The 18,487-nt window shown below is 45.9% G+C and overlaps 1 protein-coding gene across 1 annotated transcript in view; it reads left to right on the top strand.

The window, feature by feature from the left end:
- The window catches only part of Stab2 (stabilin 2), a 160,839-nt gene that overhangs the window by 40,304 nt on the left and 102,048 nt on the right, over positions 1-18,487 (top strand). The window contains exons 12-20 of the mRNA XM_040755138.1: positions 3,751-3,900; positions 4,519-4,659; positions 5,196-5,252; positions 5,396-5,521; positions 8,723-8,776; positions 9,082-9,162; positions 11,873-12,025; positions 15,318-15,380; positions 17,912-17,998. Coding sequence (XP_040611072.1) covers positions 3,751-3,900; positions 4,519-4,659; positions 5,196-5,252; positions 5,396-5,521; positions 8,723-8,776; positions 9,082-9,162; positions 11,873-12,025; positions 15,318-15,380; positions 17,912-17,998 — 912 coding nt within the window. The remainder of the gene's footprint in view (positions 1-3,750; positions 3,901-4,518; positions 4,660-5,195; positions 5,253-5,395; positions 5,522-8,722; positions 8,777-9,081; positions 9,163-11,872; positions 12,026-15,317; positions 15,381-17,911; positions 17,999-18,487) is intronic.

Genomic DNA, 18,487 nt, shown 5'->3' on the forward strand with positions numbered 1-18,487 from the left:
TATCTTTTTGCCTCTGGGCTTTTATCTTTCTCTATTTCTGTGTACTTTTTTTACTTCTTTCCCTGTGACTTGCTGTGTAGCTGGGCGACTGGGTGGCTGGCCCCTGGAACCCTCCTCTCCTCCTCTTTCCTGCTCTTTGATCTTTCCTTCCTCTATTTCTCCTCCTATTCATTCTCTCTGCCTACCAGCCCAGCCCATCCTTCCTCCCGCCCTGCTATTGACTGGTCAGCCCTTTATTAGACCAAACATGTTTTTTACGGCAGGCAAAGTAGCACAGCTTCACAGAGTTAAACAAATGCAACATAAGAATGCAGCACATCTTTGCATCATCAAACAAATGTAACATATCTTAAAATAATATTCCATAACAGGTGAGTATCTTAGTTAACTGTTCTATTGTTGTGAAGAAATACCATGACCAAGGTACTTATAGAAGAAAGTATTTAATTGGGGGCTTTCTTACAGTTTCAGGGGGTTAGTCTATGACCAGTGGTGACAGAGAGGCATGATGAATGAGCAGTAGCTAAGAGCTTACATCCTGATATCCTGATCTATAGATAGTGGGCAGAGAGAGAGAGAGAGAGAGAGAGAGAGAGAGAGAGAGAGAGAGAGAGAGAGAGAGAGAGAGAGACTGGGACTGGCATAGGCTTTTAAACAAGGTCACACCTCTTAGTGCTTCCTAATCTACTAACTGGGAAGCAAACATTCAAACATATGAGCCAATGGGGATCATTCTCATACAAACATATGAGCCAATGGGGATTATTCTTATACAAGCATATGAGTCAATGGGGATCATTCTCATACAAACCTCCACAATCCACTCTCTGGCCCCCATAGGCCTGTAGCTCTATCACGATGCAAAATGCATTCAGCTCAGCTTCCAAAGTCCCCATAGTCTATAACAGTCTCAACACTTTAAAAGTCCAGTCTCTCCTGAGACTCAAGGAAATCTCTTAACTGTAAACCCTTGTAAGATCAAAAAGGAAATCCTACACTTCTAACACACAAAGGGGGGGAGGGACACGGTGAAGAAATACGGGACCAAAGCCAGACTGAAACACAGCAAGGCAAACTCCAAACCCTGGCTTTTATGCTGGCACTTCCAGTCTCCCACTCCTTCCAGCTCTGCAACACACTTCTCTTCCTTAAGCCAATTCCTTGCTGGGTCTGCATCTCTCCTTGGCAGGTGTCCCAGGGCTCTGGCATCTCCAACTTCTTGGTGTCTCCAGCACAACCCAGGTTTTACCTTCACAATTTCATGTTATGGCCTCTCTGAGTCTCCACGCAAGAACTCCCCTGCCACATGGCAGCTTTCCTTAACAGTGGAGGAAGCTTCCACAATCCTGTACACCTGTATCTTTTTTTTTTTTTTTTTGGTTTTTCGAGACAGGGTTTCTCTGTAGCTTTGGAGGCTGTCCTGGAACTCACTTTGTAGACCAGGCTCGCCTCGAACACACAGAGATCCACCTGCCTCTGCCTCCCGAGTGCTGGGATTAAAGGTGTGCGCCACCAATGCCCGGCCTCACCTGTATCTTTCTTGATAAAACTAGAACCAAAGCTGCCAGGTTCTTCTGTTTACTTGGGATAGAATCTGCCCCCCCCCTTTAATTATATTTGCATGAGCTTTGACTTGTTGATGGTTTCCTTTGCTGCATAAACTTTGACTTGTTGATGGCTTCCTTTGCTGCTTGTTGATTCTTTCCTTTTCACAGGCTGCAGGATTAGCTGGGTGAGGTCATACCCTGAAGGCATCACTTCCTTTATCCCAATCAGCATTCAGCATCAGGCCTTTCCTTAACTTTTTATCTCTTTGAGCACAAGACTTTGCTGCAGCATGGTGGCCATTCTTATTTAAACCACCACAGTTTAACTTTATTTTAAATTAATACATAATCATTGTAAAATATGTTCTGAAATATATATATGTATATATATGTATATAATGTGTAGTTATCAGAATAATTGCTCTTTCCATTTCATTAAACATTATCGTTTCTTTGTGCTGCTAAAGTTCACATTTCATTGTTGCAGTACTTCCTATAATATTTTGTGAGTTCCCCTAATTTATAGACACTATTATATGTCCTAGAACACCAAAGTTTACTCCTCTTATCTGACTGAATTGTGGTACCCATTGCCTCGCCGCCCTCTGTCTCCACTCCCTTTGATGCTTCTTGCCTCTAGTGACTCCTATTGGTACTATTCCCTTTTAAGCAACCAACTCTTTTCTGATCCGTATGTGAGTGACAATACTGCAATATTTAATAAACCTCTGGGAGTGAAGCAACCTTACAAACAGTACACAAATAATAAAAGCACATCTCAATTTAGTTTCTCCAAATGAAAGAACTTGTGTGTCTGGCACGCCCATCATCAGCACTCTACAATTCCATCTTCTAACCATTCACTCTCCAAAAGTACCCTCAAAGTTTATATGCAGTCCTGTGATAACACAATTTGTGTAATGTAAAACTGCTCATTCCCACAGAAAGAATTAAACTAGTGCACTAGCTGGGTTGGTTGACACCAGGAATGGCAACAGTAATGGGGAACAAGAAGAGAGCTTTGTCTTCAGTGTGCACAGCTGTTGTTTGGTATGATGTCATGGAGAGGGAATGACACCTGGTGGAGGTGATAACAGCAACACAGGAGTTCTGTCTGGTCTAACATAACTAAGTGCTTACCAACTTACATAAAAATAGGCTCTTCTTCATGCGAGTTCTCTGGTGGTAATTCTTGCTGCCTTAAATCAAAGGGCCTTTTACATACCAGACTTTGATTTAAGGCAGCAAGAATTACTAGTTATGTGCCTATTCACCACCCACCCATCTCAGACGCATGTGTTTACTGGTGACCTTCAGAGACGCTGCAGAGAAAGGACAATGTCACAAGCCTTCATCCTAGGCACTGGAGGGGGTTCTCCCCTTTAATATATAAGGTTTTACAGAATTCATTTAAAAGGTATCTGTTGATTGTTGACTATGGAGTAATAACAAAAATGCAGATTTGATCCCTAAGTTTACCATTCAAAGGCACCATCATTTCATTCTACCTGCTTTTTATTTTTGAATGTCTGCTCTTTAATTGTTTTAAATAAGTGTACCTTTTCAAAGCCTAGGGCAGTACATACCTGTAATTCCAGCACTCTGGCTACCATCTCTTTTCATAAAAGCAAAAACAAACAAACAAAAAGCTTGAGAAGGTCTCATCCTGGTCCTATTAGATTCCTCTGTTCCTGGTCCTATTATTAGATTCCTCTGTTCCTGTTCCTATTAGATTCCTCTGTTCCTGTTCCTATTAGATTCCTCTGTTCCTGGTCCTATTAGATTCCTCTGTTCCTGGTCCTATTAGATTCCTCTGTTCCTGGTCCTATTAGATTCCTCTGTTCCTGGTCCTATTAGATTCCTCTGTTCCTGGTCCTATTAGATTCCGCTGTTCCTGGTCCTATTAGATTCCTCTGTTCCTGGTACTTCCTTTCTCCCTTGCAGCCATTGCTTGGCTCTAGGCATCATGTCAGTTCCAGGGTAAGGCATCCTCTGGTGTCTACTAGAAGTGTACTGGCCATCACTTCTGACTCTTCTGGTTATCATTCTCTCTGAGGCGTGTGCTCACCTGAAACATCATCTTAGTCTGAGACAGCCCTGCAGAGCACTCCAGCTTGGGTGTCTTTGATGATGAATGAGGCATGGCATGTATTATAACACTCACTTTCTTCAAAAATCACCCCAGCTGACTTTCTTTTCTTAGGTAAAGGAGCTATTGATGGACAACGAGGCTGCTAGGTACTTTGTGAAGCTCCACATCATTGGGGGACAAATGAGCACAGAGCAGATGAATGACACAGACACCTTCTATACGCTGACTGGAAACTCAGGGGAAATCTTCAACAGGGATAAGGTCAGAATTTCTTTGAATTTCATTCCGATGACAAACACCACCAGGGCAGACTGTTATAGAAAGGGGATAATAGTGTTTTGTTTGGGTCTGGCTTGAGTCAACAAATACACGTACTGTGCACCTTCTTTGTGCAACCTTCCTAATGCTACAGACTTTTAATGCAGTTCCTCATGTTGTGGTGACCCCCAACCATAAAATTGTTACATTGACACTTCATAACTGTAATTTTTCTACTGTTATGAATTGTAATGTCTATCTGATATGTGACTCATGTGAAAGGGTTGTTCAACTCCAAAAGGGGTCATGACTACAGATTGAAAGTCACTGTGTTAAAGCAAGAGATGCAATACAATCAGTTGAATTGTTACACCCTAGTGAAACTTGCAGCCCAAATTTTGCATGTGACACTCATCAGTGATGTCATACCCTATCTCATTTGAACTTAGTGGAAACCATGCAAGGTGGGTCAAGTAAGATCATGTAATTTATCTGAAGTCTCACAGCCATAGGACTTCTGACTTCTAACCCCAGAATTGTTCTTCCCAGAACACCATATTAATTTTATTTTATTACCATATTAATTTAATTTAATTAATTTTTCTTTCTTTGATATTTTAGGACAATCAACTAAAACTCAAACTTCATGGAGGCAAAATGGTGAAAATTATCCAGGGGGACATAGTTGCTTCAAATGGACTTATCCACGTCCTTGACAGAGCTATGGACAAGACAGAACCCACACTCAAGAGCAACCTCCAGGTGAGACACATCAAGTACGAGTGAGGTCAGCCCTTGGCCACCTTCTTTGCTGCCTGGAGACTCACATCCAAGGAGAAAGTGTTTGCCAGCACTTGGGCTTCATTTTACAAGGAGGGTCTACAGGATGGCTTGTCAGTTTTCAATAGACTTCTGAGTGTTTCTGCAGGGAGAAAGGAAGACATGCTGGGAATGTTTTCACAGATTTTTTAACCTTGCTATGGCCATGTCAGACAACTCAGTCTGATGCCCTGTTTTCATGCGGCTCACTCCTTGTGTTTCTGGAGGGCAGTCATAGCCACAATGAATTTCTTCTTCCCTGACCTTCATGGTGTGGCCAGAGACGGCTATAGAATACATAGATCCAGATGACTGGTCAAATCAAAGCAGTTGTGTAAGGTATACCAGTAGACCCGGCCTTCTTATGCACGCTCACACTATCAGATAGCCTCTGCTATGCCTCTTCACACTAAGGATCATGTTCCCCAAATCATTCTATGATTTTCTTACTGACTTTTCAGCTAAATCTCTCTTTTCAGCAAACCATAATGGAAATACTACAACCAAGATACAACAAGTTCAGATCTTTGTTAGAGGTATGCCTTTTCATACATTTCAGGAAAAAAAATCTGGTTAAGTCCTTTGTAAAGTCAGATGCCAACTTCAAATATTTTCTGACAACTGCTTTAAATATTATTTTGAATGAACAAAAATAAAAAATTTAATTTCTCAAATGCAGGAAACCAGTGTCGGACAGGCCCTAGATGAAGGTGGTGTTGGTGGCCCATACACCATTTTTGTTCCCAGTAACAAAGCGTTGGATAACATGAAGGCGGACACCATTGATTTTCTCCGTTCTCCAGAGGTAGAGTACCCTCCTACCAGTACACCACACTCTGTCCATTCTGCATCCTCTGGACTAAAAATAAGTAAACAAGTAAATAAACAAACAAGCAAACACTTTCAGTTCCTTACAACTATAAAGCCATCTAGAGAATTATGCCTTCAGGCAACCTTTAGGTCCAGGTCTGGAGTAAAGAACCAGTTGTCAAAGAACCAAGTGTCACTGTTAGATGCTCCTTTCTTTTCAACTCCCTTCTCTCTGCCATGACCCTTCCCTTGTCTTCCTTAGTTTTTCATTGCTGCTAGTTCCCCTGAAGAAGAGATCATGGATTCCTTTATAGCAAGATCAAGGTTAAAATGATTTGAAATCATCTCTCAGACCTGACAGACAAGATCTGAAGAGATAAATATCCGGAATGGAATTTCTCCCACTAAAATGGCAATCAAATGGGACAGTTTACAGCTACAAATTTGTTCTGTGACTTTCCAGAAACCATGCTGCCATTTCAGCCATGGGCCAAGGCTACCTACGATGGGTACTGATGACACAGAGTGTCGGAGGTGGGAGCCAGGCTCCAGTGTGCTCAGGCATCATCTGTGGCACTTGTCAAGCAAGCAAGTCCTGGGGCCTGATCCCAAGCCTCGCGACCAGTGGGACGAAAGTGAGACTAAGAAGCAGAGCTGTGGGCACACATCCTCTCTGACACAGGCACACACCCTCTCTGATGAGAGCACACACCCTCTCTGACACGGGCACACACCCTCTCTAATGCAGGCACACACCCTCTCTGACACAGGCACACACCCTCTCTGACACAGGCACACACCCTCTCTGACGAGAGCACACACCCTCTCTGACACAGGCACACACCCTCTCTGACGAGAGCACACACCCTCTCTGACACAGGCACACACCCTCTCTGATGAGAGCACGCACCCTCTCTGATGAGAGCACCCACCCTCTCTGACATGAGCACACACCCTCTCTGACGAGAGCACCCACCCTCTCTGACACGGGCACACATCCTCTCTGATGCGGGCACACACCCTCTCTGACGAGAGCACACACCCTCTCTGACACGGGCACACACCCTCTCTGACGAGAGCACACACCCTCTCTGATGAGAGCACCCACCCTCTCTGACATGAGCACACACCCTCTCTGACGAGAGCACACACCCTCTCTGATGAGAGCACACACCCTCTCTGACACGGGCACACACCCTCTCTGACACGGGCACACACCCTCTCTGACGGGGGCACACACCCTCTCTGACACGGGCACACACCTTCTCTGACGAGAGCACACATCCTCTCTGACGAGAGCACACACCCTCTCTGACACGGGCACACACCCTCTCTGACGGGGGCACACACCCTCTCTGACGAGAGCACACACCCTCTCTGACGAGAGCACACATCCTCTCTGACGAGAGCACATATCCTCTCTGACGCGGGCACACACCCTCTCTGACACGGGCACACACCCTCTCTGACGAGAGCACACACCCTCTCTGATGAGAGCACATATCCTCTCTGACGCGGGCACACACCCTCTCTGACACGGGCACACACCCTCTCTGACGCGGGCACACACCCTCTCTGACGCGGGCACCCAACACTAACCAGACTTTAGAAGTGGATTCTGCCATTGAGAGATGTTTTTTCCAAATAAAAGCAAAGCTAAAGAAGAGATCCGTACTAGTGAAAACCAAGCCTTAGCAGTTAAGTGAGTCATTGAAGGTCACACAGAAGCTAAACTGCTATTGCTACCCAGGCTTCTAAACTAAAGCTAAGTGCTGTTCCCAGTAGGCATCCTCTATTTTTAATTTACTGGCACAAATGCCTGGACAGTGACTGGTGTGTTCCCCCTCTGCCCTGTCTGAACACACAGTGGTAGCAGCTCAGCATGGACATGCATGGGCTGTCACTCTGAAACTGACCGTCTAGTCTGGTTGGACATACCTCAGCCATGAGATTTCTGTGCCATCCTCTCTGGCGCCACACATTGAGGCCTGTAGCGGTGCTGCCTTCTCTTGCAAGTCCGGGTTTTTGGAAACCATGGAGCAGCTGAGATCCAGAAGCTGGCTTTTTCAGGGTCCCATGGTGACCCACCCAAGGGCCACAAAGCATCAGTTCCAGAGCCGGCAGCCGGTGACAAACTCGGCATTCTTTCTGCAGCACAGCCCTGCCCATTGCACTACCAGCTTGCGGTTTGCTGCCATCTTGTAGGCATGGCATCCATCATCCACACTGGGATGCTTTGGGAGATGAATAGAGCAGCCAGACAAAGGTGTAAGCAGACCACCTGAGATATGTGGTCACTGCTTACAGGTAACTCGCTGACATCGTGACCAAGTCAAATACCAAGAGGAGGCTGAGTGAGAGGAGCCTCAGGGGCAGCCTCATCCTTGATGGTGTAAGAACAGGTCCCCAGAGAGGAGAACTTTCTGGTAGCCGTCAGACCCTTCATCTGCAATCTTCACCGTCCAAGCTGTAGAACTTGAGGGCTGGGAAGCTTCTTATGACCAGTTGAGTCAGGGGAAGACACCACTAGGAATGTGGCCTTGTGCTTCTCCGTTCTTCAGGCTCCCTCCAGGGCACCTCCCTGCCGTTCTCACTGAGGGTGCTGGGATCCTAGTTGTGGTAGTGGCAGGGTTACACTGTCATGGTTTGGTTAGTTTTCTTCCGTCATTGCTCCAGTGTTTTAATGCAAGAGGAAACTTTGGCAATGTCTTGGAAGAAGGGTAACTTCTTTAGAAAAACAGGTGATGGGGTCCTTGCGGCTGAACACTCCTAAAATGTCAGCAAAGGTTGATTTGTGGAGCAAGTGAGAATCATAAACAGAGGAATGTTATAAAAACAGAGGGAAGGCTGAACAGAGTGGCCGCTATTATGGCTCATGTCCCGAGGAAGCTGTATGACTTGGGTGTGTTTTGATGCTCAGTGTTATCACATGTAAAATAGGTTGGTGGTAGGCCTCACTCACAGGGATGCCAGGGTTACATGAAATGTGTGTGTTATGTTCTTAGAACAGTCAAGAGGTTTGATGAATGTCAGATACCTGTGCATGGAATTTTTCTTATCTTTGGTTTCCCAGTAAAGAGGCTTAGTCATTGTCATTTATGATTAATTTCCAAAGTCATTTGTGTGATGGACTCTCAAAAAAGGAGCATGTAGAATTTTCTTTGTTGATTGACACAAGCTATTGGTTCCTTTGCAGGGCTCTCGGAAACTTCTGGAACTCGTCAGATACCACATTGTCGCATTTATCCAGGTTGGCCTTACTCTTCCTGCTACTACTTTATCCCCGCTTCTAAAATACCAGATCCTAGTTTGAATCCAAGTATGTTGGGGCTACAGAATTATTTGTGACACTTATTAGCTCTGAGTAATCTTCAGTCTATAACTGTTGTCTGTGGTATTATTATCAAAGGAATCCTTAAAGCCACAAATGCTCACTCATGCCATCAAAGCTCTGGTTATTTAATTAATAGTTAAGGCCTTTTTGCAGCAAGGATGGTGAGAAATGGGGACTCTGTGCATTGCTGCAGATGACTCTCTAATTTCTTCTTGCTGCAGCTGGAAGTGACCACTCTCATTTCGACACCTCACATCAGGACCATGGCCAACCAGATCATACAGTTTAACATAACCCGAAATGTAAGTGAGAAGCCTGTGGCTGGCACTGACTCATTCGTGTCTACTCTGATAACGCCCCTACACTAGCTCACAGACATGAAGCCTTGTCTTGCTAGGTAACATCTGTGGGAATGTTCCTGTATATGCAGATACATGTGTGTGCACGTTGAGGACAGAGGACCACCTTAGGTGTCATTCCATAGGCTTCCTCCCCTTTGACACAAGGTCTGTCATTGGCCTGGAGTTCACCAAATAGGCTAGGCTGGCTGGCCAGTGAGCCCCGGAAATCCACATGTCTTCACCTCCCCAGGGTTAGAATTACAAGAGAATGCTACTGTGCCTAGCTTTTCAGAGTTAGGTTCTAGAGATCATCTTCCTACTTGAAAGCCAAGCACTTTACCTACTGAGTTATCTTTCTTCCCTGTCTCACAGTCCTGATGTCTTTACAGCTGGTCTACTCTTTGCTCAGTTCTTTCAGCAAATAGCAGCTGAGAGCCTACATGAGTGACAGTCTGGGTTAAAGCAAGAGGAAAAAAAGAGAGGCTCACATCCTAGCAGAGAAAATAGAATTTGGCACCCCATTAACTGGTCAAGGAATTGCTGTTGCGATGAGTGTCAGTCAGAGAAGCTGTGACAGCACATAGAGGAGGCGTCTTGGGAAGGCAGGTAGTCCAGACTTGGAGGATGAGTAGAATTAGTTTGTCAAGATGAATAAAGGGGAGTTTGGAGTGGAAGACTGAGGTGGAGGGAGCATGGTTTACTTAAGAAACTCAAAGAAGCTCACTGTCTGGGGTGGATAAGTCTGGGAGCAGAGAGGATGTCTCCAGTTGGTTCAGTTGATTCAGTTGTCTCCAGATGGCTGAACACCATCCACTGTCCATGGTGATGATGACGACTTCACCCATTCAGCAGACACCTGCTGAGTACCAATATGTTCCTGACACTGTCCTAAGTCCAGAAGAACACAAAAGTAAACAGACAGAAGAATCTGGTTGCATGGAACTTCCATTCTAGTAAATAGGAAAATAGTCAATAATGATGCTAAGGAAAAAAACTTATCAACGTAGCAATGAGAGAAGAAAGGCTAAGCAAGATATGGGAATAAGAAGAGGAAATGGAACTTTACATTTGTTTGTTATTGTTTCAGTGTAGAAAATAATGGGTTCGCCGGGCGGTGGTGGCGCACGCCTTTAATCCCAGCACTCGGGAGGCAGAGGCAGGCGAATCTCTGTGAGTTCGAGGCCAGGCTGGACTGATAGCCTCCGAAACAATACAGAGAAACCCTGTCTGGTAAAACCAAAAAAGAAAAAAAAAAGAAAATAATGGGTTCATTATAACATTATAACATTTTCATTTTATACGTGTGTATGTGTACCTTGTGTATATATCCCCCACCACAATAGTTCCCTTCCTTCCCTCTTCTGTCTTTATGTCACATATGCACATATATGTGCGTGTATACTCAAATATACTCAAACCTAGACTCTGTATACGAAAGAAAACCTTCCATGTGCTGCCCGACTCAGTGTACCCTTCCCATTATCCCACCCCTGTCTTTAGAAGCCTTCCCCCAACTCTTACTCACCTTTCTGCTTCCAGGGGTGATTTTAGATAAAGTTCCATTTTAGATAAAGTTCCAAGAAGTCATCACAAAGAAGAAAGTATCTGAACAAAGACTTGAAGGAAATGGAGGTCTCAGCAGTGAGACTGCCTGGAGATAGAAGTTTCTAGAGAGAGAAACAGCCGAGAACGAATGTGGAGAACAGGGGACATGGTGAGGTATTTGAGTAAGAAGATAGTGTGGCCAGAGCAGAGGCAGGAGTAGAAGTGATGGAGAGCAGCCAGACATCCAAGGGATGGAGAGACAGGCCATGTCCCATGTGCCCTAAAAAGTTAGCGTAAGGGTACCAGCTCTTATCCCAAATGAGGTGAGAAGCACCTGGAGGATTGCGAGAGAAGAATGGGGAGAGACACAACTTGGGACATAGGTTGAGAGACTTGATTATACCAATCCAGTAAAAGTGACAGTGAGGACCGAGGAGATAACACAGTTGGCAAAGCACTTGTCACTCAAACATAAGGGTCTGAATTCTATCCCAGAACCCACATTAAAATCCTAAGTGTGGCGGCACACACATAACCTCAGCAGTGGGGAGGCAGAGATAGGTGGGTGGGTCCCTGGGGCTCATTGACCACTCAATCAATCTATCCTACTTGATGAGCTCCAGGTCAATGTCTAAAAATCACTCACAAACAAGCAAACAAACAAAAAACAGTAAAACTACCTAAGGAACAATACTCAAGATGTGTCTTACACAGCATGATCAGGGATATGGTAAGAAGCAGTTGAATTGCGGATGCATTTTGAAAATAAACCCAACAAATTTGCTTGTGTGTGTGTGTGTGTGTGTGTGTGTGTGTGTGTGTTCGTGTGCGTGTGTGTGTTCGTGTGCGTGTGTGTGTGTGTGTGTGTGTGTGTGTGGTGTGTGTGTGTGTGTATGTGTGTGTTGTTGAGATGGAGTCTGGATGTCATGGAACTCACTGTGTAGATCATGTAGATCAGTTTGGCTTCAAACTCAAAGAGATCTGCCCACCTCTGACTCCCAAATGCCTTGCCAATATATTTGAGAGGTGATAAGGACTGTGAAAGCCAAGAATGAGTCTGAGGCTTTTGACGTGGGGAGGCCCCAGCTCCTGCCATTAGAATGGAAGATGTCCATGCTTCTTTCAGGGACAGATTCTGGTAAATGATGTTGCAGTTGAAGAAACCGGGATCGCTGCCAAAAATGGCCGAATTTATACCCTGGCTGGAGTTCTTGTCCCTCCCTCCATCGTCCCGATTCTTCCCCATCGATGTGATGAAACAAAGAGAGAAATGATATTGGTAAGGGAACTTGGGACACTGGGGAAACTGGGGCTTACACGGTCACGGAACGCAGGCAGCATTCTGTGCTCACAGTTCTGAGGAAGCAGAAACCACCCCCAAAGGCGCGTCTCTAGAAGGCATGTGTCTCTAGGAGAAGGCATGTGTCTCTAGGAGAAGGCATGCATCTCTAGGAGAAGGCATGCATCTCTAGGAGAAGGCATGCGTCTCTAGGAGAAGGCATGTGTCTCTAGGAGAAGGCATGTGTCTCTAGGAGAAGGCATGCATCTCTAGGAGAAGGCATGTGTCTCTAGGAGAAGGCACGTGTCTCTAGGAGAAGATATGTGTCTCTAGGAGAAGGCATGCGTCTCTAGGAGAAGGCATGTGGTCCCATCAGCCGTGAGCCAAGGTGAGATGGCCTGAAGTTGAGTAGGGTTCTTGGTGTGGCCATAACAAATTACTGTAGATGTCAGCCATTTGTTCTATCACATTTATAGATGTTAGAAATCAGAAATCAAATTGTCAGCAAGGCCACCCTGTCCTTGGGGGCTCTGAAATTCCAGGACTCTTTTATTCTTTGAGTAGGGGTTCTTGATGTTCTCTGAGATGGTTTCAAATTTGTGTACACTGAAGACCCTCCTCCCTCTGGCTCGTATGTTCCTGGGAGCACAAACACGTGCCATCTCACCAATCCTGAGCTTCTGGCCATTCCCAGAAGGCCTGGTCATTCTTCTTCTCAAGGCTGCACACTCCCATCTCTGTCCTCAGTTCTTAAGGCTTTGTTCTCCATGTGTCTTCTCCCGTATCTGTAATGACAACAGCCACTGGATTTAGGGGTTCCCTGACCCAAGTACATCTGTAGACTCTATTTCCACACAAAGTCGCGTCCTGAGGTTTGGGGACCCATGCATTTGAGGAGAGTTGCTATTCTGCCTACTCAGTCATAGGGGTGGAACCTGAGCAGTTTTCCCCCTGGGGTTCAGGGTCAGTCTCCTTCCTTTTCCTTTCACTGCCCCTGTCACCTGGAGATATCTGCTCAAGGCTCACAGCTTTCCCCTCTCCACGGGAAACAGGAGATGAAAGCTTTGCAGGTGAACTCTCTGACCTGGTGACTCACTTCTCTGTCTATAACTTTACCCGATTCCTAATTTTCTGTTTCTTCATGCACCTCTGTGGCCTCTGCTGACCTTTCCTAATTCAGTATGAACTGTTCTGGCTCAGACAGTTTTAATCAAAGCACCCTTGACACCAATATCGCTCCATGGGCAATCTCTACCTTACTATGAAATTATAAACCCTGAATTGCAGCAGTAAAAAGTCTGAATCTTTCTTTGCAAGATGTTTCATTTGTAATCATTGATCTCTGAGTATCTTTGGAACATGGGCACTGAACAAGGGAAAAAACACCTAGTTTTACTTTTTAATCTTTCTCCACCTCTCCCTCCCCTTCTCTCTCTCCTCCTTTTTGAAACAGGGTCTCGATATGTAGTTCAATCTGGCCTTGAACTCCCACATCAGCTGAGGAGTGCTGGGATTCCAGACGTGTCCTCCCCTGTTGGGAGTCAGGGAAGAGCTAAGCACCTTCTTAGAATGGGGGCTGGTGCTCTGGTCCCAGGGCACTTGACTGACACAGGCCTGGTTTGTTTAGGCTACTGAGCATAACTTCTGAAGGCCAGATGCCGTCCGGGGAATGTTATGCCTCTCTGATCAGCTCTTCTTAAGAAGTGTTGAAACACATGCTTTCCTAACCAGCACCTGGCAGCAACCTGCTTGGTTCCTTCTTTGGAAATAATCACCACTGGTGCATTGCCTGGCTTAAGTCAGAGAGCATGACCTCCCTCTTAACCCAGGTGTGAACATATTAGGAAAATCAGGACCTGAAAGGCTGAGGGAGAGAACAGGATTCAATCGTTCAATGTGCTCTTGAGAGCCTTCTACCACAGGCGTCTCTGCTTGCTCAGGGAAAGAGGTGTGTAGGACAAGGGCAGCCACGCTGATGGCTGTGTTCTGCCTCTGGGCGTTCTGAGGCTTGCTCTTCATTGCTCTAAGGGATGGAATTACAACCCAAAGAACTGTAGCTGGGTAGGGAGAAGAACTTTCCAGTAAACGCCCAAGAACAAACCCTTCCTCCATTGCTTAGCATTCACTATCCCCTCTAGATTTAAAGCCAGCCCTGCCTGCCCTGCTTAGCCGGCTTGCTTTGGATTGGACATCTATCGTAAAAGTCCAAATGAATCCTTTGGAAAATATGTATTTAAGTCTAGAAAGAGTAGAAATAGTTGGAGCTTCCTAAAATCTCTTTTTTGAACACACTCAGAACATGGCGACCTTCAGACATGTTAGGTTCGGACTTTAGATGTTCAAAAAATAGCAATTTTTTTTAAAGTCAAGTCCCTGCAGGAAACAAAATTTATCCCAGGTGGTTCAAAAGAACACAGACATGTGGACGCTGAGTGACCAGGGGTAAACAGTCATAGCAAGCAGCCCACCCACGATCACAGGGCTACGAGTGAGATACAGGGCTGCCAGTGCGCGTGGGAAAATCAGGAGGCTGCAGAGGGCTATAGGGACAGTGTGCTGACCAGTGTGGAGGCGAGGACGCAGTCCCTGATTTGCTCTCTTCTCGAAGCAAGCACATGTTGGTGCCTCCTGTGGCTCAAAACTGGAAGTTGGTCACAAAACCATACAGAGGATGTCAGAGAACAGATCTGGACAGATCTGAGGACATGCATCTTGTCTCTTCCTCCCCAAGTCAAGAACAAGTGGGAACCAAGGCAAGAGCCAGAAGGCTGGGTTTATTCTTCGGGTTCCCTACTGCTAAGCTCACGGGAATGGCAGCGTTGGCCCTGCAGCCGGTGCCACACTGAATCCGTGGAGTGACTGAAGGGTGCCCTCAAGGGCAGGTGCTTCTCCATCAGAGATCAGAGTGCTGCAGGCTGTTCTGTCCAGAGAGAGGAGGGGTGTGGGGGGCATACTAACCTCCCCCAACTCTCATCCAACATTGGCTTCACTCCTGCACCCTGGGAAGGAACCGGAAAGACAGTCCAGAGGAGCCCCCTTCACGAGGAGGGGAGCCCACACCCCTGAAGACTGTCTCCCCAGGCCCTCACAGGGACACCCGTGCTGACTGTTGTCACCCCTGAAGACTGTCTCCCCAGGCCCTCACAGGGACACCCGTGCTGACTGTTGTCACCCCTGAAGACTGTCTCCCCAGGCCCTCACAGGGACACCCGTGCTGACTGTTGTCACCCCTGAAGACTGTCTCCCCAGGCCCTCACAGGGACACCCGTGCTGACTGTTGTCACTCTTTCAGGGCTCTTGTGGGAGCTGTACCCTGGTGCGTTGGAGCAAATGTCCTGCTGACTCCGAGCCCACAGTGAGTGTGACAAGGCTGCTTCATGAGCGTCTGTGCAAGCCCACACTGTCCTTTCTCGTCCTTTCTGTCTGCTTCCTTCTGTAAACCTTGCCTACCTCAGCCAGGTGGGAAGAAGCGATCCCACAGATCCATGCTTGATTCCTAGCCGGCCCTGGCTAAGTCGCTTAGCCCCTCCACCCTAATTTTCTTTCTCTATAGATAACAACAGGGTTAGTAGAAGTAAAATCTAGAATAACTAAGAGCAAACAGCCTCTCTCAGAGCTTCCTCTCTACTTATCCCTCTAAATAAAGGCCAGTGTTGGTATTTGCCTTATCAATCATAATTCTAGATGAATACGCAAGACGTAACAGGAAAGATTACATACAGTTAGACAAGAAAAATAAGTCTTGGGTTAGGCATGGTATACAATAGTGTCTAATGTCCTACATACTTCAAAATGCTAAGACTAGATTTTAAATGTTCTCCCCACAAAGAAATAATAATATGAGACAATAATAACTTTAATTAGCTTAAACATGTAATAGCATACTGTAACCAATAAGCATTTTTGTTATTTGCCAATAAGAATAAAAATAAGGCCTGGAGAACGAGCTCAGTTAAGAGCACTAACTGCTACACCAGAGGACATAAGTTTAGTTCCAGCACCCATATCAAGTGGCTCACAACCACTTGGACCTCCAGTTCCAGGGAATCTAAGCACTCCTCTGGCCTCCAGGGGTACCCACATGCAGACACATAAAAGAATGGAGATAAATGTCAGAAATTACACTGAAACTATTTTAAATTTTTATGTTTAATTTAATTATTCACGTTTGTTGAAGTTTGATCCTACCTTAGACACAGTGCTTGATTGTGGGCCCAATAAATAAACAAAATATCATATTGGTTTGAGTTTTCCTTAAGAAATTCAGGATATTATATATATATATATGTATATATTATATATTCAATAATACAGCAATTTGTAATTGCATAATCAAGTACTCTGTTGGAAAAAGCAATGTGGCAATGTGTTTTAACACAAGAAGGATGACAGAAACTGTACTCTGCTAGCTAGCTTCCTCCTTGTTAAGTAGTCTGGCCCTAACGCATGGAATGGTCCTGCCCCATTTAGGATGTGTCCTCCCGGCTCCACTAAGTTACTCTAGATGATCCCCCACAGGTACACCCAGGGGCGTGTCTTCTAGGTGACTCTAGAGCCTGTGGCTTTCACAGTCAACACTGACCACCTAACCTAGGAAGGACACGTATCAGCAGCAGCAGTGCTTTGGGACTAGGGGAGCAAGGTGGGGACACAGAGCTGACAGGTGGGAGAGTCAGGATTCTGCCTGTGAATCTGACAACATGTAGTTAGCTTTGAACTAAAGGGAGGGAAGAGGGGAAGAAACAGAAGTGAGCAAGAACCATAAATGCTCCTGCGATCCCATGATCCACGCTGGCTAAGTGCCTAAAATTAACCCCGCGTGATGTCAGGATGCATTTGTGTAGATAAGACTTAGGATCTTGTGGCCTGGCAAGGTCTTTCTTCAGCAGAGCTTAAGACAGGGGAATCGCCGGGAGGTGGTGGCGCACGCCTTTAATCCCAGCACTCGGGAGGCAGAGGCAGGCGGATCTCTGTGAGTTTGAGGCCAGGCTGGACCAACAGCCTCCAAAACAATACAGAGAAACCCTGTCTCGTTAAAAAAAAAAAAAAAAGAAGAAGACAGGGGAATAAAAGACACGAAGATATGTCTAACACACAAAATCTGAGCTGGAAACGAATTTCTTGGGATGAGATTCGATGTCAGCATCATTGTTCCATGTCACACGAGGCAGCTGAAACCAGCAGAGTTAGTAACTTGTGAGACTTAGTCTCTGGATCAGTCTTTAGTGGTGCCATCAGAGGAGGGGGTGGGGTAGTTTAACCTATCTGCTCCTGGATTTCTATATGTAGTAAAAAAGAAACATGAGAAAACATTCGCATGAACTGGCAAACCAGCCAACCATACGCACTGTGTCTAGCCTCTTCAAATTCCTCAGTAAACGGGAATTATAGCTAGCTACAATGGGCATCAAAGATTAAAGAATGGAAGGATGTTATTTAATCAACCCCCTAAATCTAAGAGTAAGCCTCAGGCTATTGACATTTTTTCAGTCCATGGATTTTTCCACATAGGAGAGATGGATACTTACTGGCTCCAAAATGTCCACATGAGCTTCAGGATGGCTATAGAGCAGAGGGAGAAGCCAGACCACATGCAGGGTAAATCAGAGTGTTCAGTGATGGATTGGAGACGCCTGCCATAACATGATAGGAGGTGCAAAGATCCTTGTGCCACAGCGTGTTCAAAGCTTGGCCTGCATTCTACCGACAGAGAAAGAAGCCTCATGAAGAGGGCGGTCTGATCAGGCTTGGGTGTGTTGGTGTGGCCCTTGCTCTGGTGCCAGTGGTCCCAAAGAGTAGGTTGGCTGGCACAGGGAGAGATTGTATAATGTCAAGGGCATGCTAGGATGCATACAACAGTGCTTTCACCCACTGGCTTTCTTCCAGACACTCTTCACACACAACTGTGTCTACAAGAGCAGAGCATGGAACCTGAAAAGCGGCTGTGCGCGATACTGCAACGCTACCACGAAGGTGAGGAGTGTAAGCCAGGGTGCCACCCAGGACCCCAAGACTTGTCGAGTCCCAAGCTCTGCTATGGAGCTCTGCAGTCTGCACGGTCACAAGTGGCCCGCAGGAATTTAGGATATTTTTCCTGAAAGGGAAACAGATGCAGACTGGGTAGTGTAGTTGGGCCACCACCTTCTGAATCATACCTTGAGTCCCCTGCCTCTCAACATAGAGTCCATGGCCCTGACACCTACGTGTGAGCCACCCTCCATTCAAGTTTCTGATCTGACTCTTACCAACATTCTTACTTCATAATATGCATATTTGATATTCTCTTCAGAATGCCTATCCAGATACACCTCATCTTTCTATCTCCCTTCTACCTAACCCCTCCTGTCACCACCCAACAGGCTTCAAACTCCACCTCTACATGCTAACACTCCATTCCAACACTTCTTCCCAGCACCAACCATTCCCTGGAATGTTCTGCTGTTTCTCATTTGTTTGCTTATG

Source organism: Mesocricetus auratus, unplaced genomic scaffold (genome assembly GCF_017639785.1).
Source record: "Mesocricetus auratus isolate SY011 unplaced genomic scaffold, BCM_Maur_2.0 Super-Scaffold_100011, whole genome shotgun sequence".
Lineage (NCBI taxonomy): Eukaryota > Metazoa > Chordata > Mammalia > Rodentia > Cricetidae > Mesocricetus > Mesocricetus auratus.